This window comes from Hippocampus comes, unplaced genomic scaffold (assembly GCF_001891065.2).
Source record: "Hippocampus comes isolate QL1 unplaced genomic scaffold, H_comes_QL1_v1.1 scaffold177, whole genome shotgun sequence".
NCBI lineage: Eukaryota > Metazoa > Chordata > Actinopteri > Syngnathiformes > Syngnathidae > Hippocampus > Hippocampus comes.
In genome coordinates, this window is record NW_017806158.1 from 454,729 (window position 1) to 475,399 (window position 20,671).

At 40.8% G+C, this 20,671-nt stretch overlaps 1 protein-coding gene across 1 annotated transcript in view; it reads right to left on the minus strand.

The window, feature by feature from the left end:
- Positions 1–2,685: 2,685 nt before the first annotated feature.
- Positions 2,686–20,671, minus strand: part of uvrag (UV radiation resistance associated gene) — a 55,803-nt gene continuing 37,817 nt past the window's right edge. Inside the window, exons 13-15 of the mRNA XM_019895277.1 lie at positions 18,301–18,376; positions 8,249–8,340; positions 2,686–5,161 (exon numbers count right to left, since the gene is read on the minus strand). Coding sequence (XP_019750836.1) covers positions 4,348–5,161; positions 8,249–8,340; positions 18,301–18,376 — 982 coding nt within the window. The 3' untranslated portion in view covers positions 2,686–4,347. The remainder of the gene's footprint in view (positions 5,162–8,248; positions 8,341–18,300; positions 18,377–20,671) is intronic.

Consider the following 20,671-nt stretch of genomic DNA (forward strand, 5'->3'; position numbering starts at 1 on the left):
GATCAGAGAAGAAGACAACAGCAGCCTCAGTCTGTCACTGAGACAGACCCAACACAGCAGACGCTATCAAGGACATGTGAATACTTCTTCTTTACACATATTATAGCACTCTCCTTAGTTTGTCAAGTGTAGGCAGGGATTACATTTAGATTTTATATGCTCGTGTAAATGGTTTAAAAATTCCTTTCTTCATAAATCTCGTTAAATCTTAAAAGTGCATTACTATATTTTTCAAGACCAATTACTTGGTAAGGTTTTGTGCCTTTGTACAGTCAGTGGGATTAGTTGCAATGCATATATGTGAATGATAAAAGTACATTGCACATTTGTCTAAGGAAACCTTAGGTGCTTCATGAAATGTTTTGTAAAAGATGTTCATTGAATTTCAACATTTTCCTAGTGTTCTTGTGCATCTTTAGACCAAAACAAAGCAAAGACATATTATTTTGGTTATTTATAGCAGAGTATGGTTTAATTTTTAATGGTCCGGCCAACTTGACATCTACCGAGGCCGTTTGTGGCCCACAATGTGAAATGAGTTTGACACACCTGGCCAAGAAAGCAAAATGACAAAACGACACGATCTCTTTGTGCAACTCGTCTTACTATACACGGTGCGTTTGTGGGAATAGTTTTGAAACAAATCTGCCCCCCCCCCCGATGTGAAGCCATCACACTTCCAGCTTTGGTGTCACCGTCACCGATGCCATGCAAGGTTCGGCAAGCATCTTAACATTAGGATGTACGGTCGTTACTATAATTATGATGACAGTGTAGGGTGTGGAAAACATACAGAATAGTATTCAAGTCAAACGCTGTTTGCGATTGCTTTTTGATTGACAGCTGAGGTCTACTTGTCTGCGGTGTGCTCGCTCACTGCCCCCTTTGCTGACGTTGTTTTTTACGTTGAGTCACAACAACATAATTAAAGGAGCAACGTGTCGTAATAACTCTCCCCAATTGTATACATCTGTACACTCAGAGATAAACTGCGAAGTCAGTTTAAAATGTGAAAATTACTCAGAGAACAGGGCTTGTGGACAGCGGAAAACTTGCTCCTTGAACTGAATGTGGTACAGTTCTTGTGCTTGGTACTTATTCTTCTTCTTGGTGAATTGGATGTCTTTAGTTCATATCGCCCCCTACTGTCCGGGAAACCACAAAGGCGTTTGGCAAGCAATCTGAATCTAATTTACAGTACAAGCCAAGCGTGCAAAAACACAAAACACTAAATTAGGTCATATCTTGAAGAACCACAGATTTCAAGGGCAGCTGATCCACTGAGCTGGTGGAAATACCGAGCTTCCGTCTACCCCGTTTGATCGAAGTAATGGAGAGTAGATTGTGCATTGTAGCAACATCTGTCCCGTCAGAGAGGGTGTTCTCAAAGACTGGACAAATTGAAGTATTCCAAGTTGAAGTATTTAGTTTTGTTGACTGCAAATTTAAAATAAAGCAAGGACTAGCTTATGTTTGTTAAAATAAAGCAAGGAGTATCTTATGTTTGTTTTGTTCACTGCTGCCGTTGCAGTTAATACTCACTATTTTTGTTATGATGCAGCATGTTTGATTGTTGTTGGTTGAAGTTTAATTTTGTTGCTTGTTTATTGTTTGGAGCCATTTTAATGTTCGATAAAATAAGTAAAAAGTCATTTCTTTGCTTGATAATTGTTGCTATTTGCAGTCAGTAGAGTGCAACATTTAGTTCGCCAAGTCATTTTTCAAAATGTATGCTAAATTTGTCATAAATATTTAAAAGAAAAGCGAAAGCTAAAAGAGCCGTTTGAGAGCCAAAAAGAGCCGGCTCTTTCCACTGAGCCGATCCAAATGAACCGGATCACCGAAAAGAGCCGAAAATCCCGTCACTAATAGGAATCACGCAATATTAACTTGTTTCCTTTTTGTTCCGCCCGTGGTTGAAAACTGGCCAATAAGACCATGTCAGGCTTCACAGTCACATGTCTATGAAATTTCTCATTGGAAAACATTTGAACGGTGGCTCACGTTACTAATGTCAATATACATTTGCTTGATATATTATAACAGCATCTCTTCTGATATCTGTGAACTGTTGACAACTGCACCATGGTTTTCTTGCAAATGAAAATAAATAAATCAATAAATAATGTTTGAGGACGACAAATGAAACAGCAACAGTTCTTCGCAACATATGATTTATTTTCAACAATAGCAAAGTCATCTCACAGAGACTACTTTGAATTACACAGAATACAAATAAATATAGATGTATATATATATTGGGCCATAGTATAATTTAGGACTTAACAATTGTGACAAAGTTTACACTGAATAGTGCAAAAACCATATATATATATAATAGATACTGTATATAGATATAATGCGCATAGTGGCCAACAACGCAACAGAACTACCTTTGCAATGACAATGTAGGACACCAACCCACTTTAACGTGTGTTCTCAGTTCTAGCAGGAATACATGGACCAAGTACGAAATCTTATCGTGCACAATTTTAAGACCCGTTGCAGGCACCCACCCCCTCAAAAAAAAAGTTTCCGGAGCACTGCCGAGGTACCCTTCAGCAATGCATCAGCCCCAAAAATTGTGGCCGCACATTCACGTGACACAGAAGGGATAATTTTCACTCAATGATGTCAATAAATAAACAAAAAGATAACGTTTTAAAGAGAGACGCATACACCAAATGGACTGCAAGTCTTTAATAACAAAAAGAAACCCATACAAAAGTATATGTACATGGTTACTTACTGAACCACCTTGCAGTCTATGGAAATTATCTTAACATGGTTCATTTTGTCATTTTACACACAATACCTCCTAAACGTCCATTGGGACAAAACTGGAGCTGAAATGAAACGTGGGCTGCCAGTGGGACATCTTTACACTGCCAATGTCCACATTGAGGACCAACACATTGGTTGTGATATCATTTATAACATACAGTATTTTTAATTTAGGGGCTAGAACACAAACCTTTTAGTTGATCTGAAAAATAAAATACAAAATATTCGTTGGACATAAATAAACGTGTTTTTTTTTTCTGCATACTAGTGCAAGAAAGTATTCCGATCACTGAGATGAAAATCCTCGATGAATGAATGGAGATACAGGTACTTAATGTCACACTTGCAATTGAGCCCGAGTGAGATACTCCAACTGATTACAGACATGTCGAACCACAACATTTAATGTCTACTAAATACGAATCAGTGTATTTCACTATCAATGTCAACACTGGGGAAGAATGACATTTAAAAAAAAAAAAAAAAAAAAAGACAATCATGATGGTCCAGGGGAGGTTATCAGCGGGCAGGTTGCCATGTGGATGGGGATGAAAGCTAATTCCAGTCACGACCTCCCTTTTGTTTGAAGATTATTGGCGGGACAGTGATTTGTGTGCCTGTTTATGTGAACAACTACCTAGCATGCACGCATACAAATGCCCACACGCCCGTCACCGCTGCCATGCAAGGTTTGGCAAGCATCTTAACATTAGCATGTTCTGTCGTTGCTATAATTATGATGGCAGTGTAGTAGGGTGGACACTAAGGATGGGTGTTGTACTAAATATTTTGATCAACTATAAATAATGGTGATTTTTTTTTTTTAATATATAATTGGTTGGGTGAACCTCTTTCAGAATGTTCTTAACTCCTATTTCCTACAAGTGTTGTAATGAGTGGAATAATGCTTTGCTGGTTGCCCCAATGCTATGCATTTTTTTTTTTTTTTGCCACAATTGGTCAAAGATGCAATTAACAATGAATTCCACGAGTGAGATCAAAAACAGGGTATGTGCCGATGGTTTGACCATTCAAGAGTAATAACAGTGAAGCGTGCAAAAACCTGTTTGGTGGAAGTTAAACCTGAGGTATGATAGTATGAAAAGTAGGTTGTTGTGAGTTTCTGCAGTGAACGATTGTTCAGGATCGCAACTGCTATCGCTCACTGGATGAGTGCATGTCTCTCGTGAACGAGATGTGAATGGTGCTTTTTATACAAAACACTCGTTCATAGAAGATATGGTTCATACTGAGGTCCAATATTTTATGAATATAATGGATTGAATGATCAGTATTATTGGTTCCATTGTTAAAATATATTAATGCCAGCTCTCAAAAAAAAAAAAAAAAAAAAAGGCTAGCTGTCCCGATACTTGCACGTGTAACTGCATTTCATTTTAAAATATGCATTGGAATTTTTTTATAGTAAGTGCAAATCGGTCGTTATTCCAGAATAGCTCCATCATTGTCCTCTCACTTCACATCCCTGCCTTATTTGTGACCAAAATCCTTGTGCAAATTTTTCTTTTTCTTATGCCTGCCTTCCTCCTCCAGTCACCTGCCTCACTTGTCCGAGTTTTTGCGAGGTCGTCGGAAGCTGGACATGTTCTCATTCAGGGCGCAGATGCGTCTGGAGAACTCCTCAAAGCCAGCGACATCCAACTCCCCCAGAACCTGCTCATCACATTCCACAGCTATCGCTTGGTCCACTGGGATGCAGCGGTAGTCTTCCATCCTGGTCTCCTCCGTGAGCTCTAAACCCACCCGTAGACCAATTCCCAGGCCCAAGTTGGTAGCCTCGGTCCCCATGATCTCCTCGGCTTGCTCCACTGAGCAGCACGGACCGGGACTTGGAATCAAGCACGTTACCGGTCCTGGCACCAGAGAGCCGTTCATGACGCCTGCATGCTGACTTGCGGCCACTGGATCCTCACCGGTGCCCCCTAGTGGAGAAGAGCTGCGAGGCTTTTGCTCCTCCGTCTGATCATTGTGGACTTTCAATTCTCTGTCAGTGCTGTTGTGTATCTCCACCTCGGCGGCTGCACCGCTACCCTCCTCGATCGGTTTTCCCTCCTCTTTGGCTTCAGTGGGCTCGGTGAGGTCAAGTGAGGCCATGTTGGCATCCAGGGAGGAAGACAAGAGTTTAGGCGGAGATGATTGCATTGTTTGGGCTATGGTGGCTGGCTCCTCCCCTACGGCGGTGCCATAACTGGGCGGAGGTTTCGTCTTGTACTTGTCAGCCTCGGAACTCGCTCTCTTCCTCAGGCCCCGGTCTGGGGAGCTGGTGTGCGGTGGGTAGGTGACTTCTGAGGCGGTAGGCACGCCGAGGTGAGACTTGGCTGGTACTGGGATGGAGCTGGAGACATGGTGTCGGTCACTGTGGAGGAATGGAAACGCACCAAATCAGCAATCGTGCACAATTCTTTTTCTACTTAGCAATTTACAAGATGCCCAAATTAAAAAAAAAAAAACATTAAAAAATCTATTCTGTTCCTGAGCCAGGGTAACTATAGCTACAGCTCTCTGGAAAGCACTCCACTTTCCAACATTTGTGAGCCTGCACTTTCGCTGTCATCCACAAGTGCACAGCAGGCGCTCACCAAAGTATGCCAGACATTTTCCGCTGTAACAGATAACAGACCCGCAATCTGAAACAGCCCACCTCGCCCGAGTAGTGAAGCCATAAATTAACTTAAATGGGCCCTCCCTTTTCTGATAGGCATAGACATTTATAATACACACAGACTCCTTATTCGTACCATTCTGCTAGCTCTTAAGTGGGTTCAGAGGTGAAAAAGATTCTCTTTGTGCTCTCAGAAGATTCATGTTTGCTACTGAATTGCCTCACTGTTTTCATTTGGAAATGTCCGACAGAAATTGTCAAGTAATGCGTTGAATGTGTACTTGTCTGGCGAATGGTTCCACCATCAAACACATGGTAGACTATTTCAAAAGGGCCCCTGATATTGACCTTGAAACCCCACTGAAGAGGCTGTGACATGCAGAACAATTGTGAAGAAGCATTAGAAATGCACGTCCACTTCTCTGACGGACTTGTCAAACATCAAAGTGCCTATGATACAGTAACATGGAAACCAAGGCAGTCAGAAAGCTAACAACAACAACAAAACTAACTGTAACTACACCTTACGTTTATAACACCAATTGTAAAAAGCTTGTTTCACTTCTGTTTATACAAGTACTTGCATGAGCATTTAAGAAAGAAGAAAATATTATACGATTTTACGTAGAGTTGAGGTTCGTTACGAGAATGGAGTGTTGTATGTCATTTCTGAAAATCAACTTTGGAGGTCCCATTGTATGAAAAATGAACACTAAACATTCAAATCCCATCTCAAAACCCACCTATTCAAAATTGCATACTCAATTTAAATTTATCTCTTCTGTTATTATTTTATCTGTGGTTTTATTGTTCTTTGTTTTGTCCTTGATTGTTAAGTGTCCTTGAGTGTTGTGTAATGCGCTAATAAATAAAATGAATTATTGTCGTTATAATGCTCCAAGTTCAATGACCACATTGGAACATTTTAATGACCTGAGATCTCATTAAATGTATTTTGATGAACGTGAACATATATGTATATACATATAAGATAAGATATCCTTTATTTGTCCCACACTGGGGAAATTTACAGTCTACAGCAGCAAGATTGTGGGTAGAAAGAAGAAAAACAAAGTGTATGCATTCACAAATTCAGAAATGTGAAAAAAATATACACATACTTAGAATTTTGATTTGTCATTGGGAGGAGTTATGTTTAAGTTTTTGTGTGATACAGTATGTCCATCCATCCATCCATCCATCCATTTTCTGATCCGCCTATCCCAGCTGTTTTCGGGAAGCGGGCGGGAGACACCGTGAACCGGTTGCCAGCCAATCGCAGGGCACATACCGACAAACATTCGCGCTCACACTGACACCTAGGGACAATTTAGAGTGTTCCATTAACCTGCCATGCATGTTTTTTGGAATGTGGGAGGAAACCGGAGTACCCGGAGAAAACCCACTTGGGCAAGGGGAGCACCAGCAAACTCTACACAGGAAAGCCAGAGCCCCGAATCTACCGTGTACTTCTGTACTGTGAAGCAGATGTGCTAACCAGTCAACCACCGTGATTTGAACTTAAGCAGGCAATGGTGACAACATTCTTGGCAACCAAATTAGATGATTAAGGCTTGGTGGTGAGCAAAGATTGCGGCTGGAAAACGGTGTCCAATTTAGGTATCGTATAGTTCATTTGGGAGGTTTAAAGTTCTTGGCAAGCATTTTTAACCGGAATGAAACAAACTATAAATTCCTTCATAAGGCAGTTTTATCAGGCAGGCCAAAGAATTCTCATCGATAAGGACTTGGTTTTTGGTTCAAATTTTGAGATTTTAGTCCGCAAGGCACTGGATATAACCCCTTGTTAGTAGCTTCATCTACTTTGCTTGCAGTTTTCAATACCTGTGATCAGAGTTCCAGCGGGGCAGTGTGAAGGCTTTTTAATGGCCAACATGTGTTTATTGCGGCAGGAGCAGAAAGTTTTGATTGAGCAGATGACATGGGAATTAGTATTGAATTTTGTGCCTGTTCTGGTTGTCTCACCCACGCGTGTACGCAACAGCACACACGCACACCAAGCAGGATGCATGCTTTGATCTCATCTATCTTTGGGCTCTTCCACTTCCCATTAGGAGGTAATCAGAGGAAGGGCCATTTGAGAGCGCCGACTTTTGAGGGCTTCTCTTCTTTCAAAACAAAAGATTATTCAATGAATGTGTGTAAAACACATTTGAGGTCCCGTGGAGAGAAGCGGAGATGAAAGACAGCTTTGTGCTTTGTGGGGCCGTGGATTTGGAAAAAAAAAAAAAAAAGAACAAAAAAAACCTCATTTAAGCGTTAACACCAAGCCAAAAATTCAAGATGGTGGTTGGGGCATATGATGACATGGCTCATTTCAGTTTTGGATTGAATATTTTAACGACATGTATGCAGTCAAGCACCACTTGGTCTTAAAAATTTATGGATATGATGTGCTGCTTCCTTTATATAGAAAAGATATTTTTGCACCACAAATCACGAACTTGTCAGATGTAAAAAAAATCAAACAATACCCCGGAACCCAAAAAAAAACACCCTTTTTTTTCTGGATTGGTGCAACGCGTCATGGGATTTCATTTGAAAATAACCCTTTTGTTGTTCACTACTTTTCTAAAAAACAACATTAAGGGCACTATATAGGGGAAAACAAACACTCATTCAAAAATCACTACAGAATGGTGAGTTCACTAGAAGGCACTACAGAATGGATTGATTTTGAACACAACCCCTGAAGTTGTCAACAATGGCCTTAGTGAACTCCTTCCACTCCCTTGAAGTTTAAGGGTGACAGTCCAGGTATTAAAATGACATTAAAAAAAAAAATCTTCCCTTTCTGTTTGTCAGCTTTCTTTGTCTTACCATCGGACAAGCAAGCCGTGCTCCAGAAAGTTCTTCAGGTTGGGTAGTGTTTGCTGCAGGTCTGGGGTCGTCAAGCCATGTTGATATCTTAGCTGAAATTTAAAAAAAACAAAAAACAAAACAACATATTAACCAAAAGCAACACATCACTGTGTTCTGACATGAACTCCCACCCACAGAGGGGGAACTGAGCACATTCCTTCACCTTGACACAGTTTTTCTCTTGACATCAGACTATTACTTTTCTGGATACACAATGGACATCGTGAGCTGATAACAGCCATATGGGGCACTGAGGGGAAGGTGTAGGGAGACACGGTTAAGATGTGGGTGGTTTTAAAAAAAAAACAAAAAAAGTCATCAGTGAACGGTGGTTCTGGTGCCACAATCTCCCAACAGTTGAGCATTGTCACATCAAACCATCACTTGCCCTGCCAAGTTTATTTGCTCTATATTACTGAGCAGGATAAGAGCATCATGTCACACATTCTGAATAAATCTCAGAGGCCCTTGTGTCTCACATGCACACATCCACAGGCCCACACACAAACACACACAGAAATGGACACACCCACTGTCTATTCCAGCTGACATCTGTTCTTTCCACTCCGGTGCCATAGTAATGCCCCTTCTCTTTACGTCCACACTAAAACAGATTGATCCTATCTAATGGGCTGCTTATTTGTGAGCGCCTAGCTTAGGGGCAAGATTCAAACAAGTCATCAGAGAGATATAAATAGATTCATAAATGCTTTTTTGGGGGGGTGGGGGTGTTGGTTAAGTGAACACACGGGAACTGCAAGGTCAAAAATCCATTATGGGATGCAGGTTAAAATAATAATAATAATAGTAATAATAATAATAATAGAAATAAGAAGAAGAAATATGAAGGTGTTTTCCCCCCCGAGTCGAATGCATTTGCTTGACACAAGTGAAATGAAGGTAACCAAAACATTAGCCAAAAAATAAAGTGCAATATTCGATGCTTAAAAAAAAAATCTAAACAATCCTCCTCTCTAAATTATTTTTTCCCCAATTGAGTTGCACAGGTTCAAATTCATGATTTGAAATGATTTATCTTGGTCTGATATTTTATATTAAAAAAACATGGTCTTTAAACAGGGTTGTGGACTTTTTAGATCCACTTTGAGTTCATGTGTCTGTATCAATGTGGTGGTATGTAGATTGTCCAAATCTGTTATATGAGATACGAAAGCTGGAGCCATGACAGCCCCAGACTATTTCAAAAGTGGCTCAGATCGTGAGAGCTGCACAAGAGAGTTGTTTCAAAGCCCAGCTGTTGAAGGAATGATCCAAAAGCTACCTGATCAACACAGAAACCATTCATATCTCAGTCTAACCCTTGGGGCCTGACCAGATGACAGCACAGTGTTGTCCACAGGGCCAACCTTAACACAATTAGGTTTTATTTAAAAAAAAACAAACCAAAAAACAAATATGAGCTAATTAAGTTTTCGAATGGTGTGAACTTAATTCAAATTTTTGAACTATGAACTATGAACTGAAGTCTGAACTAGTTCGTGTTGAAGATCAACTTTCCAAACACTTGATGTTGCTAAGGTGGAAATAGGCTGACCGGGTTATGTTATTTGATATGCTTATGGTATGATAGTGTGCCGTCTAGGACGACACCCAAACTCTTGACTTGAGGGGAAGGGGAAACTCGGGAGGGGTCAACAAAGATGGAGAAACTGCCAACTTTGGATAACATAATTTTTGAACAGGCCAGAAGAACTTCTGCTTTGTCACTGTTAAGCTTCATGAAGTTAGACATGAACCTGAAGTTGATTTCCGATAAACAGGAGGTGAGGGCGGAAGATGCTGGGTTTGCTGGAGAAATAGAGTGGAGTGTCATCTGCCAAGTAATGAAAGAAGATTTTCCTACAAAGATGCCAAATAGGGAGGAGGTCGATAATGAAAAGTACAGGGCCCGGGACAGAGCCTTGGGACACACCTAAAGTAGCTGGATGAGACTTGGATGAAAAAGACTACAGCTGGATGAAGTGAGTGCAGTCTTTGAGGCATGAATGGAACCAGTCTAGGGCGGTGTGGGCGATGCTGATGCAGGAGAGTCTATTGAGGAGGATGGTGTGTGAGATGGTGTCAAAGGCCACATTCAGGTCAAGGAGGATGAGGGTGGAAAGTAAACGGGAGTCAGCTGAAATGAGGATATCAGAGGTAATTTTCAATAGAGCTGTTTCCGTGCTCTGGACGGGACAAAAACCTGACGGAAAAGGCTCGTAAAGGCTGCTGTGTGTTAAATGGGAGAGGAGTTGAGTGGCGACTGATTTTTCTAGAACTTTTGAAATGACCCGCCACTGGGACACTGTTTCACTTTCCTCCAAACTCCCAAGCTTTAAACATTGAATAGAATTAATAGTTTGTAACCGTCAAAACCGAAATCAGAAAAATCTACGTGGAGGGGAACATATCCCACAAAATGCTCAGGATAATTCCACTTGAGACCACCGGTCATTTCTAGTTTCCCTTTCATTTATTTTGGTGATGAATGCGAGTGGAGTTCCTTTCATACATATCCATATGTGCACCTGAGTGTGCTTTCAAATTGCCCACAGGATTCTTTGTAATGGGGCTAACCAGATCGTGGTGAGAAATTCCATGTCCCATTGAGCAAAGCTGTAAGGTGAGAGGTTCTAGTTGGAGAGAGGGTGGAGTTTGGGGCTCCCACTGGCTCTTTCACACGATGACATATTGAAACAGATCTGTCCAGGTCTCCTCATGTTTGATCACATCTTTGCGTGTCTCAACACCTTCCCTGTTTGATTATTCAACGAATCTCACTCAGGGCTTTGGAGACTCTGCAACATGTGTGGTAGGCAATCAGTAGGTCTGACCGTGAAGGTTTGAATGAATAACGGGTCACATTTGACTCATCCGGATTACAAAGACATGTAACACAAAGACTTTGCAGTGTGTATTGTAGATTCCTACCAATCTGCTCACCACATATAAACACAATCTCAGTAGAAAAGAGCCAATCGTAAGCAGACACTTTACAGTACATGCCACCCACCCAATCTGCCTGTTTGCCATCAGCTCTGTATTTTAAACAATGACAGCCTGGCTTCTGCCACGTATGACTGTTTCCCTGAGTGCGTCACTATCAATCAACCCGAGATCCAAATGTGACTGTGGGCGAGCCGAAAGGAACGTTGAGATTAATTGCGAATGATGTGGTGAAACAGATGGGGCCCGCTAACAAAGCGTAATCTCGCATCTTCACTTGTGACGGACAAAAGGTCAATTCTTGGGTGAGATTTTCATGTTGCAAGTCACATGTCAGCAACTATCCTTCTGGTCAAGGGCCATTAGCGTTACCCAGACACGGCTCTTCATCCATATTCATGATGTGAGCTCCCAGAGACTATGACCTGCAATATTTCATCGCTGTAAAAAGCTTACATACCATTGCGTACAACCAAAGGCTCTGTGTGAAACCAAAAATGAAGAGTTGAAAGCTACAAATTCAAAGAAAAAGGATGCCATTGCCGTCAAGAATTCAACATATCGATTTCTTTCCCACATGAGACTATTGGTGCCAACCTTTCCTAGTGCATCCCTTTTGTTTTTCTATGCATACATTGAAAGTTTCATTTGATATGGAAAATAAAAAAAAAGATGATAGCATTTCTTTACATCAACCCTGCATGCGTTCTGATAACTCATATCACACAATGTTCCCATTTAGATCTATTTCAGACTGCAAAGACAGTCACAGTTTCACCTGCACTTGACCCGCCATGTGTGCAGTCTGACTGATGTCAAAACACAGCGCTGTGATGACAGCCTCCCCGGCTTTCCTCACTGTCAATGAATACTGCGAATATTTCAAAAAAGTGTATGTCCTGCAGCAATTTCCCTTTGTGAAAACCGGTACCATTCAAATTGGGGTACATCATCTCAATATGTGAACTTAAAAAAGCGGTGTATTGCTACTGAACCCGTGGACAGCTTATCAGGTTATCAGGTTCCAGGATATCGTTATTTGTGCATGAAAGGGTTAAAGTGGCCGCTTGAGTGAAACCTCCGATATTGCAACACAAGTTGTTGTTAAATAGTGTAGTGGAAAAGGCAATCAAATGTGGCAAATTGTTGAGGCCATGTGTTGTGTAAATGTTCCGTAAAGCTTAGATCAAGCTGCAACGGTTTTGAAAGCTCTACATAAATAAAGCTGTAGTGTATTGTATTGTATTCCTTTTAGTGAAGCTCCATCTAAGTGGGTGCATACGGCAACCGCAGCCACGATTGTAGCTTCTATTCTATGCGCCCTATATATGAAAACAGTTTTAAAATAGGCCATTGAAGGTGCTCCTTATACCCCCGAAGCGCCTATAGTGCGGAAAAATACAGTAAAAGTCATACCTAATGATGCAATTAAAAAGTTATCTTCAGCAGTAAAAAGTTAGTATTTTGTCTAGAATTAATTTGATAATTTCATTATTTTTCATGTTCAATGAAGCACTTTGAAAAACACATTTTGCCATTTTTTAAAGGTGCTAATTGGACAGGAAAAATAATGAAGTTATCAAATTCATTAAATACAAAATATTAATGTTTCCCAAAACCTTTCAAACTTGTCCATCTACGGCGGCCCGTTGAATTTATCGTCCATATTATGTTTTAAACCTCCCTCAAAAGATGAAATGCAATAGTCCGTGTGCATGCTGAAACTTTTGACATTTTCACCAAGCATGTAATAAAGCAATTTTTAAATATCCCTTACTCAAAACTCTTCTTCATTGCACTCAGTCCTTTAACACCCGTTGTTCTGCCCTTTTTTTTCTTCCTGTGGTAATGTAACACAGGTGTGGTGTATTCACTGAGCCTGTCTGAGTCAAATTCAAACCAGATTGTTCGCTTGCATATCTTGTTGCTACATTTTTAAAAAGCATCTTATTGCTGCCAAAGTCAGTCAGCAAATTTACATAATTTCGGGAAAGATTACGTGAGATCAATAGGAAATTCAGTAGGAGAGCACCGATGACATTAGTTAGGACGATCAGGGCTGCTGTCCTCATGAGTACTGTTCATAACGCGAGTGTTTTTTTCACAGCAAATCAACGGAGTCAACCGATTGGAAAAGTCACAATCATTCAAGGTTATGGTGACCTCTGGGTTATTACTCTCACCAAAGTGAGACATCGGCGCTGAGGCTACTGCAGTCAAGTAACCCGAAACCAACGTGGCCCGTGTGAAGTCACAACACTGAGGGCAACTTCCTGTTTGCAAAATTGGCATACCACACTATCATCAATCCTCCATGGCAGCCCTATGAACCCTAATGTCTCAATGAGGCACCCCTTTGAAAATATGCTAAACAAGTGCTCTGTAGTCTTAATTTCAAAGCGTGATGCTCTCCTCCTCGATGGAAGACACTTTTCTTTTTTAAACAAAAAAATCTAAATGGTAAATTATTGTTCAAAAATTGCACAGCAATGAAAGATCAATAAAAACTATCATTAAAAAAAAAAAAAAAACTCGAGGCTATTCCAACCAGACAGGGTCAGTCTGCAGTGAAAAATAATGAATTGGCCTTCGTGTTCCAATACTTTTTGGAGAGAAGTAGAAAAATGAAATTCCCATGTGGAATGTGAACCGCATTATTTGCTTGCAATCAGATAAGGAGAGGTCCTGTAATCTGTGATTTAGACTCGGGGATTCAAGATCAGAAAGTCCTCGGCCCCAGTTTGTTAAAGGCCTCTTAATATGTTTGCATTGGAAACAATGATGAGATTTTCTTCTTTCTTCCCAGCAAGCAGCATTCAGACACATAATAAAGCTGAACCACATTTACATAGCATGTCTTGCATATGTAATATAAGAAATGACATTTTTCCCAAACTACTGCAGCAAGTAAACAATGCAACTCATTTTTTAAGCAGCCCAAAAGCCACAGAAAGATCAAAATGAAGAAAAAAAAAAAGTTGTTCAAAAAAAAAAAAAAAAGTGGTTGAAAGCTCTTGCCCAGAACAACCAACAACCATGAAAATTTACGGCAATAGAGAGTAAAAATCGTCTTGGTAAAAAGATAGTTTTAACTGGAAATTTTAGAAAACCACTTAGATGACGAAATCCTTTTTTTTCTCCCCCTTTTCAGATGATTTCCCCAGCGCAAATGCAGTCTGATTTGTCAGATTTAACCCATTGCAGGACAGTGCAGGACATTTATTCAAACATTGCTTTCTTTATATAAAAGAAACTTTAAAAAATAAAGAAGTCTGAAAACTCCTGATCTACGTTTTCATAATTTGTGTATGAAAGGGCTTTCATTTTTCCCGTGGAAGAGTACAGAGCTGGTTAAGTTTCTCTTCACACATAAGCTGCATAGCCCGGATCAACGTTTGTGATCCCAATTCCATGGTGGTGGGCTTGGGGTACGAGGAGGCAAGCAGTCAGCAATATTTCAGGTTTTAAAAATCAGGATCCATTTACTGCTGTAATTTAAGACCGTACAGCATCACCCATGTAAAAGTGAGTCAAATGTGTGCGTATTTTTATTTTTTATGTGAGCTCCACTGGAAGATTTCCTCTTATTTTTCGAAAAATACATTTGGAAATTGCTTCTGTATCTTTAACATTACATATAAACACTTCAAAGATTAGTTCACTCCAAACTTTGTCTTGATATACTGTACGGTGTCTGGAGAGCCTTAGTTTGGGGGGTGTGGTAAACACAAAAGTGTATCGTGGGATGCGTTATGACAAGGTGGAATTATATTAAAGGAAACTGCGGACAGAACTGTGCACAGTTTTTCCCTTTCTTTTTCCACGCAATCTTTCTTTGGAATGTACGCGAGTCATGAAACACAAGACTCCGAGAGGGAAACCTGGAATAGTTCAATAGTCCAGAAAAATCCCGCTAAGGCTGTCAAGCCCCCACCTTTTCCTCTCAGAAGTAGTGAAAATGGTGATAAATGCTTCAGACATTCCAAGGTAGATCTCTCTTCCAGGAGCAATGCTTTAGGGATCAAATAGCACATTGTTGTGTTGTTTTCCACATACGTACACTATTCGGGTTCCTGGGAACAAATTCAAAGCTGTTTTCTACAGTTTCTGTCCAATTTATTGTCTATAACTGATAGCTTGTTTGAATATAACTAAAAACCGCTTCATCCGTCAGAGTCCATTGATCAGGTCAATATTTCTATGGTGCAGAAAAATCTAACACATCCACCTATTGTTCCCTCTTCCAAAAACAACTTCTTTTAAATGGAAAATTAAAATAAACAAAAGAACTTTCAACATCTCATCAAAAACATTTGGTCTTCCTTTTCAATCCACGATAAAAGCTATTTCAGCTTGTTTCCACATCCGACTCACCTCTTACCAGTCTTCCATATGAGTAATCGCCATTTTTATAGAGCCACAAATGCCACTCTTAATTGCAGATGGCGCACTGACGTCGGCACCAGACCACCAACACGGCCATCCGCCTGCATATCACCGTGCGAAATTGCCCAAAGAACGCGGAAGACTTTCCCCAGTAGACGGAAACAAAGACGAATCCCGAGCTGACCCGCTTAGCCGGCAACAGATTTTCTGTTTTCGTTCCCAGTACTTGGTTTCCTGCGCCTTAGGCCCACAAAATATAACCTAGCATGTTTAGTGACTGAAAACTGATTGAGCTCAGGCCATACTCCCGAAAAGCAGGATATTTTGTGTATCTCATCATTATCGCCTAAGCAGCCCCGCATGGCTATTTCACAACAATGTCGTTCACGATTAAGTGGAACAGGGAAGACCGAAAGTAACCATATGCTTCCAAGTAGAAGGCCGATGTTGCTGTTCACCTCCGAAGCCATGATGACTTGACAAATTTGTATGAGTAGAAGGGGCGGGTTTAAACGCTGTAAATTGTGAAGAGGAATCCCATTCTCTGTAAATAAATACATGAATAAAAAATACATTATAAAAATATGTGGTAAATAAGTGGTCAGATTTAAGCCAAAATAATCCTTACAGCTTTTCTCGTCTTTATATACAAATGAACCCAACGTGACATGTTAATAATACTTAAGTATCGCTGAATTTCAAAGAGTGAGAAATAGAGCAAAGCAGTGCTTTGTTGAAAAGTGAAACCAATCATTGATGGTGAATGGTGCAGGGAAACTGCTAGCCGTAATTAAAAAAAAAATTATCAATCAGAAATCATAGTTACGAGCCCATATAGTGGAAACTCACTTCTCGAACTAAAACAGGATGTTGAAAAGATAACAAAATGAACAAAGGCCATTTGCTCCTCCTCAAATGGCAAATTACAGATTCGGATACATTCAAATGTAAAAGTTCAGCTCAGGCACTTACTTGGCGAAGAACTCAACAAGGAACAACCACACACCACAACTTCCAACACTAACCCATTCACTTCTTACCATTGGGTCATGTACCACTCCTCCATGATTTATTTCAAGTTTCAAATGAACCTCCCGTAAAAGTCTTATGGCCCTTGAACAATTAAGCAAAAACTTCTAGCGAGAAGAAATAAAGCTCCGTGCCAGCTGGAATTTTTCCCATCAAGGCTCCAACACCACCGGAGCCACAAAACAATCAAGACTCTGACACGCCACAGAAAAATGACGTGAACTTGGTAAAAACGCTTGCTAAAAGTTTCGTTTGACCACTGATAGAAGGCACATGGGACAGTCTTGAGGAGTCAATAAAAAAAAAATGTTCACTGAAATCTTAAACAACACAATTTGTTGTGCTATATCAAGAGTTACTTTTTCATTTGATAAACCAACAACATTAATAAAGAAGGTTCAAAGGAATCTTGTAGAAAGACAGACTGACTTACAGACTCAGCAGATCGTTTTCACCTCTGTCCATAAAACCAATACAGATTCAAACTTGGGTCATTCTAAAACAGATGTCGACCATCATCTGTTTCACAGGTGGGTCCACATGTGGAGCAGATCACGTATTACCGTGATATTATGTGTGGAGCAACAATAACATATTTTGTTAATGCCATTGTTGTGTACAAAGCACAAACTTTAAGAGTGTTTTTTTTTTTTTTTTTTTAAGATGATTTACAACCCGAGACAGCTAAAATATGCTGAGTGCGCTCCCCCTGGGGACTCTCTCGTTCTGCTGGGGGGACTTTAGCGCTCATGCGGGCAATGACAATGAGATCTGGAATAGCGTCAAGTGTCCTGGTACCAAGTCCACATATAGCTGTAATGGGGTATATGTGCACTTGGTAACAGGACACCCTAAGTCGCAGTTCGAGGATCGACTTTATGATCATGTCATCGGATTTGGGGCTGCTTTTTTTTGGGACACTCGGGTGAAATGAGAGGCGGAGTTGTCAACTGAAAACGAACACAGAGTGTTGGCTCTGATGTTGTGACTAAAAGAACAAGATCCCTGGTCCAAGAATAATTTTCTTCTGCAAAGTCTCTGGGCTCTGCCTTAGAAATAGGGTAAAAGAAGCCCAGTCATCTGGGAGGGACTCAGAACTGAACCGATTTTCTTCTGCAAAGTCTCCGGGCTCTGCCTTAGAAATAGGGTAAAAGCCCAGTCATCTGGGAGGGACTCAGAACTGAACCGCTGCTCCTACATGTTGAGGGGAGCCAGATGAGGCGGCTCGGGCATCCGGTTAGGATCACTCACAGATGTCCCCATAGTGAGGTGTTTCCTGCCTACAGGACACCAACGAGAGATTGCCTCCCAGCTGGCCTGGGATTGACTTGGGATCCCTCCGGAAGAGTTGGAGGAAGTGGCTGGGGAGAGGCAAGTCTGGGCTTCCCTGCTAAAGCTACTGCCCCTGCGACCGACCCCGGATCAGTGGTGGTAATTCATCTCTCCTAATATTTTTGAAAGGTACTGCGAAGACCCACCTTTGTCAGTCAATTGATCAAAGTATTACATATGCTGTATATGTAGATTTTGTTTATTCTAAACGACATCCTGGGGAGAATTTATGCATTTCCACCGATAAAAAGGTTGATGTTTTCAAAGTTTCTCATGTGATTTGCACTCACTGCACTGGACGTGTGTTGATATTTCACCTGAGCAATGTTCTTGTTGAGCAAGTAGACACCATATTCAAAATGAAACCGCTCTCCTCGGGGATACAAAGGGAATCTGTGAATGACAGGAGAAAAAAAATACACGTTTGAAGACTTCAGCAACTTTTCAGCTGATTTATAGTATGCAAGAAAAGCTGACACACCTTCAAACAAATACTTGCAAGCCAAACAAGCATTGCCAATTTCACATTTATTACAACCGAATACTGTATAACCATTTGACATTCAACAATGTCGGCTAATTCTCCATTACAGGATTATTGCTTGTTTGTATTGCTTGCTCATTTTTACTTTGCAGGATTCAAAAGTATGTGGCTCTTTGGTGGTGCATTCTGCAAATAATTCATGTTGAAAGTTTCAGTTCATGTAGCCAGCAGCGCTTATGATGCAGAATCTTTGCAGATGTTTGAAGAAGCTGGCTCTGCAACTAGGAGCCTTCCACATTAATGCTACCCCAATACCCTGTTAAACTGAAAAATCAAACTGAAGGTGGAAGAGTCCAAACAACTTGATCATTCAGACCATTTCCAACAAATAGAAGCTTTCCTATCAATATAGTAGGAAAATCCCATTGCTGCCAGCCAGATGTTTCAGCCAGTCTGTACAAAGGGGTGCCTCTGAAGAATATGCTGACATTCATAGTTGGAAAACTGCCTTTGCTACCGGGAATTTCATGCTAGGGGCATCCTTTTCTGTTATTACATGCATATATCTCTAAATCTCGCTAAGCGGGGGTACGCTATAATGGGACACTGTGAAAGAAGCTCACACATGCACATGAACGTTTGCTTTTGAAAACTTGTCTACAGACAAATTTTTGTCCCATAGTCATAGGGAGCGGTGTGGTGGTGATGTGCTTCTAACGATAAATCACCTTCCTGTGATTGGTGCCGTACCATTTTCAAAAAGGTGCATTTTTGTGAAAAATCATAAAGAAGCTTTACACGATGCAACAGTTTGACAAAAGTGTAGTATTTTCAAAGGCGTCATTCGCACGTGTTCATGTATTCGCAGGCATGTGAGTGAACATGTGCCTCTACGTCTCCATATAAGCGGGCACTGTTGTAAGCCTCCTTTTCTGTGTGTCTGTGTCTTCCCCCCGGGGTTCAGGTCTTTTGTTAATCCACTGTGAGAGCAAGCGGAGGCGCTTTCTCCCCTTTTGAGATGACCTACAGCTGCCTGAGGCAGGAGGAGAGTCGGGAAGAAAATAAGTGGGACTTTACTGGACTCTTCTGTCTGTCAGGAGATCACGCTAATAGCAGTTTAAAGTTGCATTCCTAGCAAAGATATTCTGTTGTGTTATTTGGTTGTTTTATGTTTAATGTTCTGTTAAGCGCTTTGTTACAGCTGCTAAAGCGCTAAATAAAGAGGTATAAAAATTCAGATGTTCCTGCAGCTCGTGAATTGGTTGATTTATTCCACGCCATTTTAGAACTCATATTTTTGATGACAAGCATCTTTCAGCATTTTACCTTTCAAAGCAGTGCGATACTTAACTTTTGACATAAAATTTGTCACATTCAAAAGGGAATATGCTGTAGAAAAATTTACTTTTTTAAACTCATTCACTCCCAAAGACGTTTTTAAACGTCTTTTCAGACCTGGTCCAGAACTGGCTGGTACTGAATGAGTTAATTAATAGCTTGTATAAAGGTAGTCTGGAGTACCTGCTGCTGGCCTGTGAACTACGAAATTAAAACAACCAAGTAAACTTTTTTTTTTTACTTGCTTGGAACCAAAAATGGGCCCGAGTAAGCAGTTTTGTGACATCACAATTCACATTTTACAGATTATGGAATGTCTTTATAGCGCACTGATCGTAGTTTCTGGTGATATGATGAGTTACTTAGTTGTTGAGATACATGATGTTAATTCTAAGTTGCTGGCTTTGTAATGCGTTACAAATTTCAACACTGCGGGCAAAACACAAATAGGCTGAATGAATGTGGTGTTTTGCTCACGACGCGAGTGAAATGATCCGCGATGGCGTAACGCTCAGCGAATCATTGCTAATGTGACATGCCGTAATAATATTTAATGGCAATGTTTCTCAATTGAAATAGTGATATATATATATATATATATATATATATATATATGATCCCAGGAGCTAAGTTGTCTGGGACTTGATGCCCCTGGCAGGGTCACGCATGGCAAACAAGTCCGAGGTGAGGGACCAGACAAAGCAGGGCTCAAGAACCCTTTATGATGAATAAAATAAATGAAACTCAGTTTCCCTTGCCCGGACGCGGGTCACTGGTGCCCCCCTTTGGAGCCAGGCCTGGAGGTGGGGCTCGTTGGTGACCGCCTGGTGGCCGGGCCTACACCCATGGGGCCCGGCCGGGCTCCG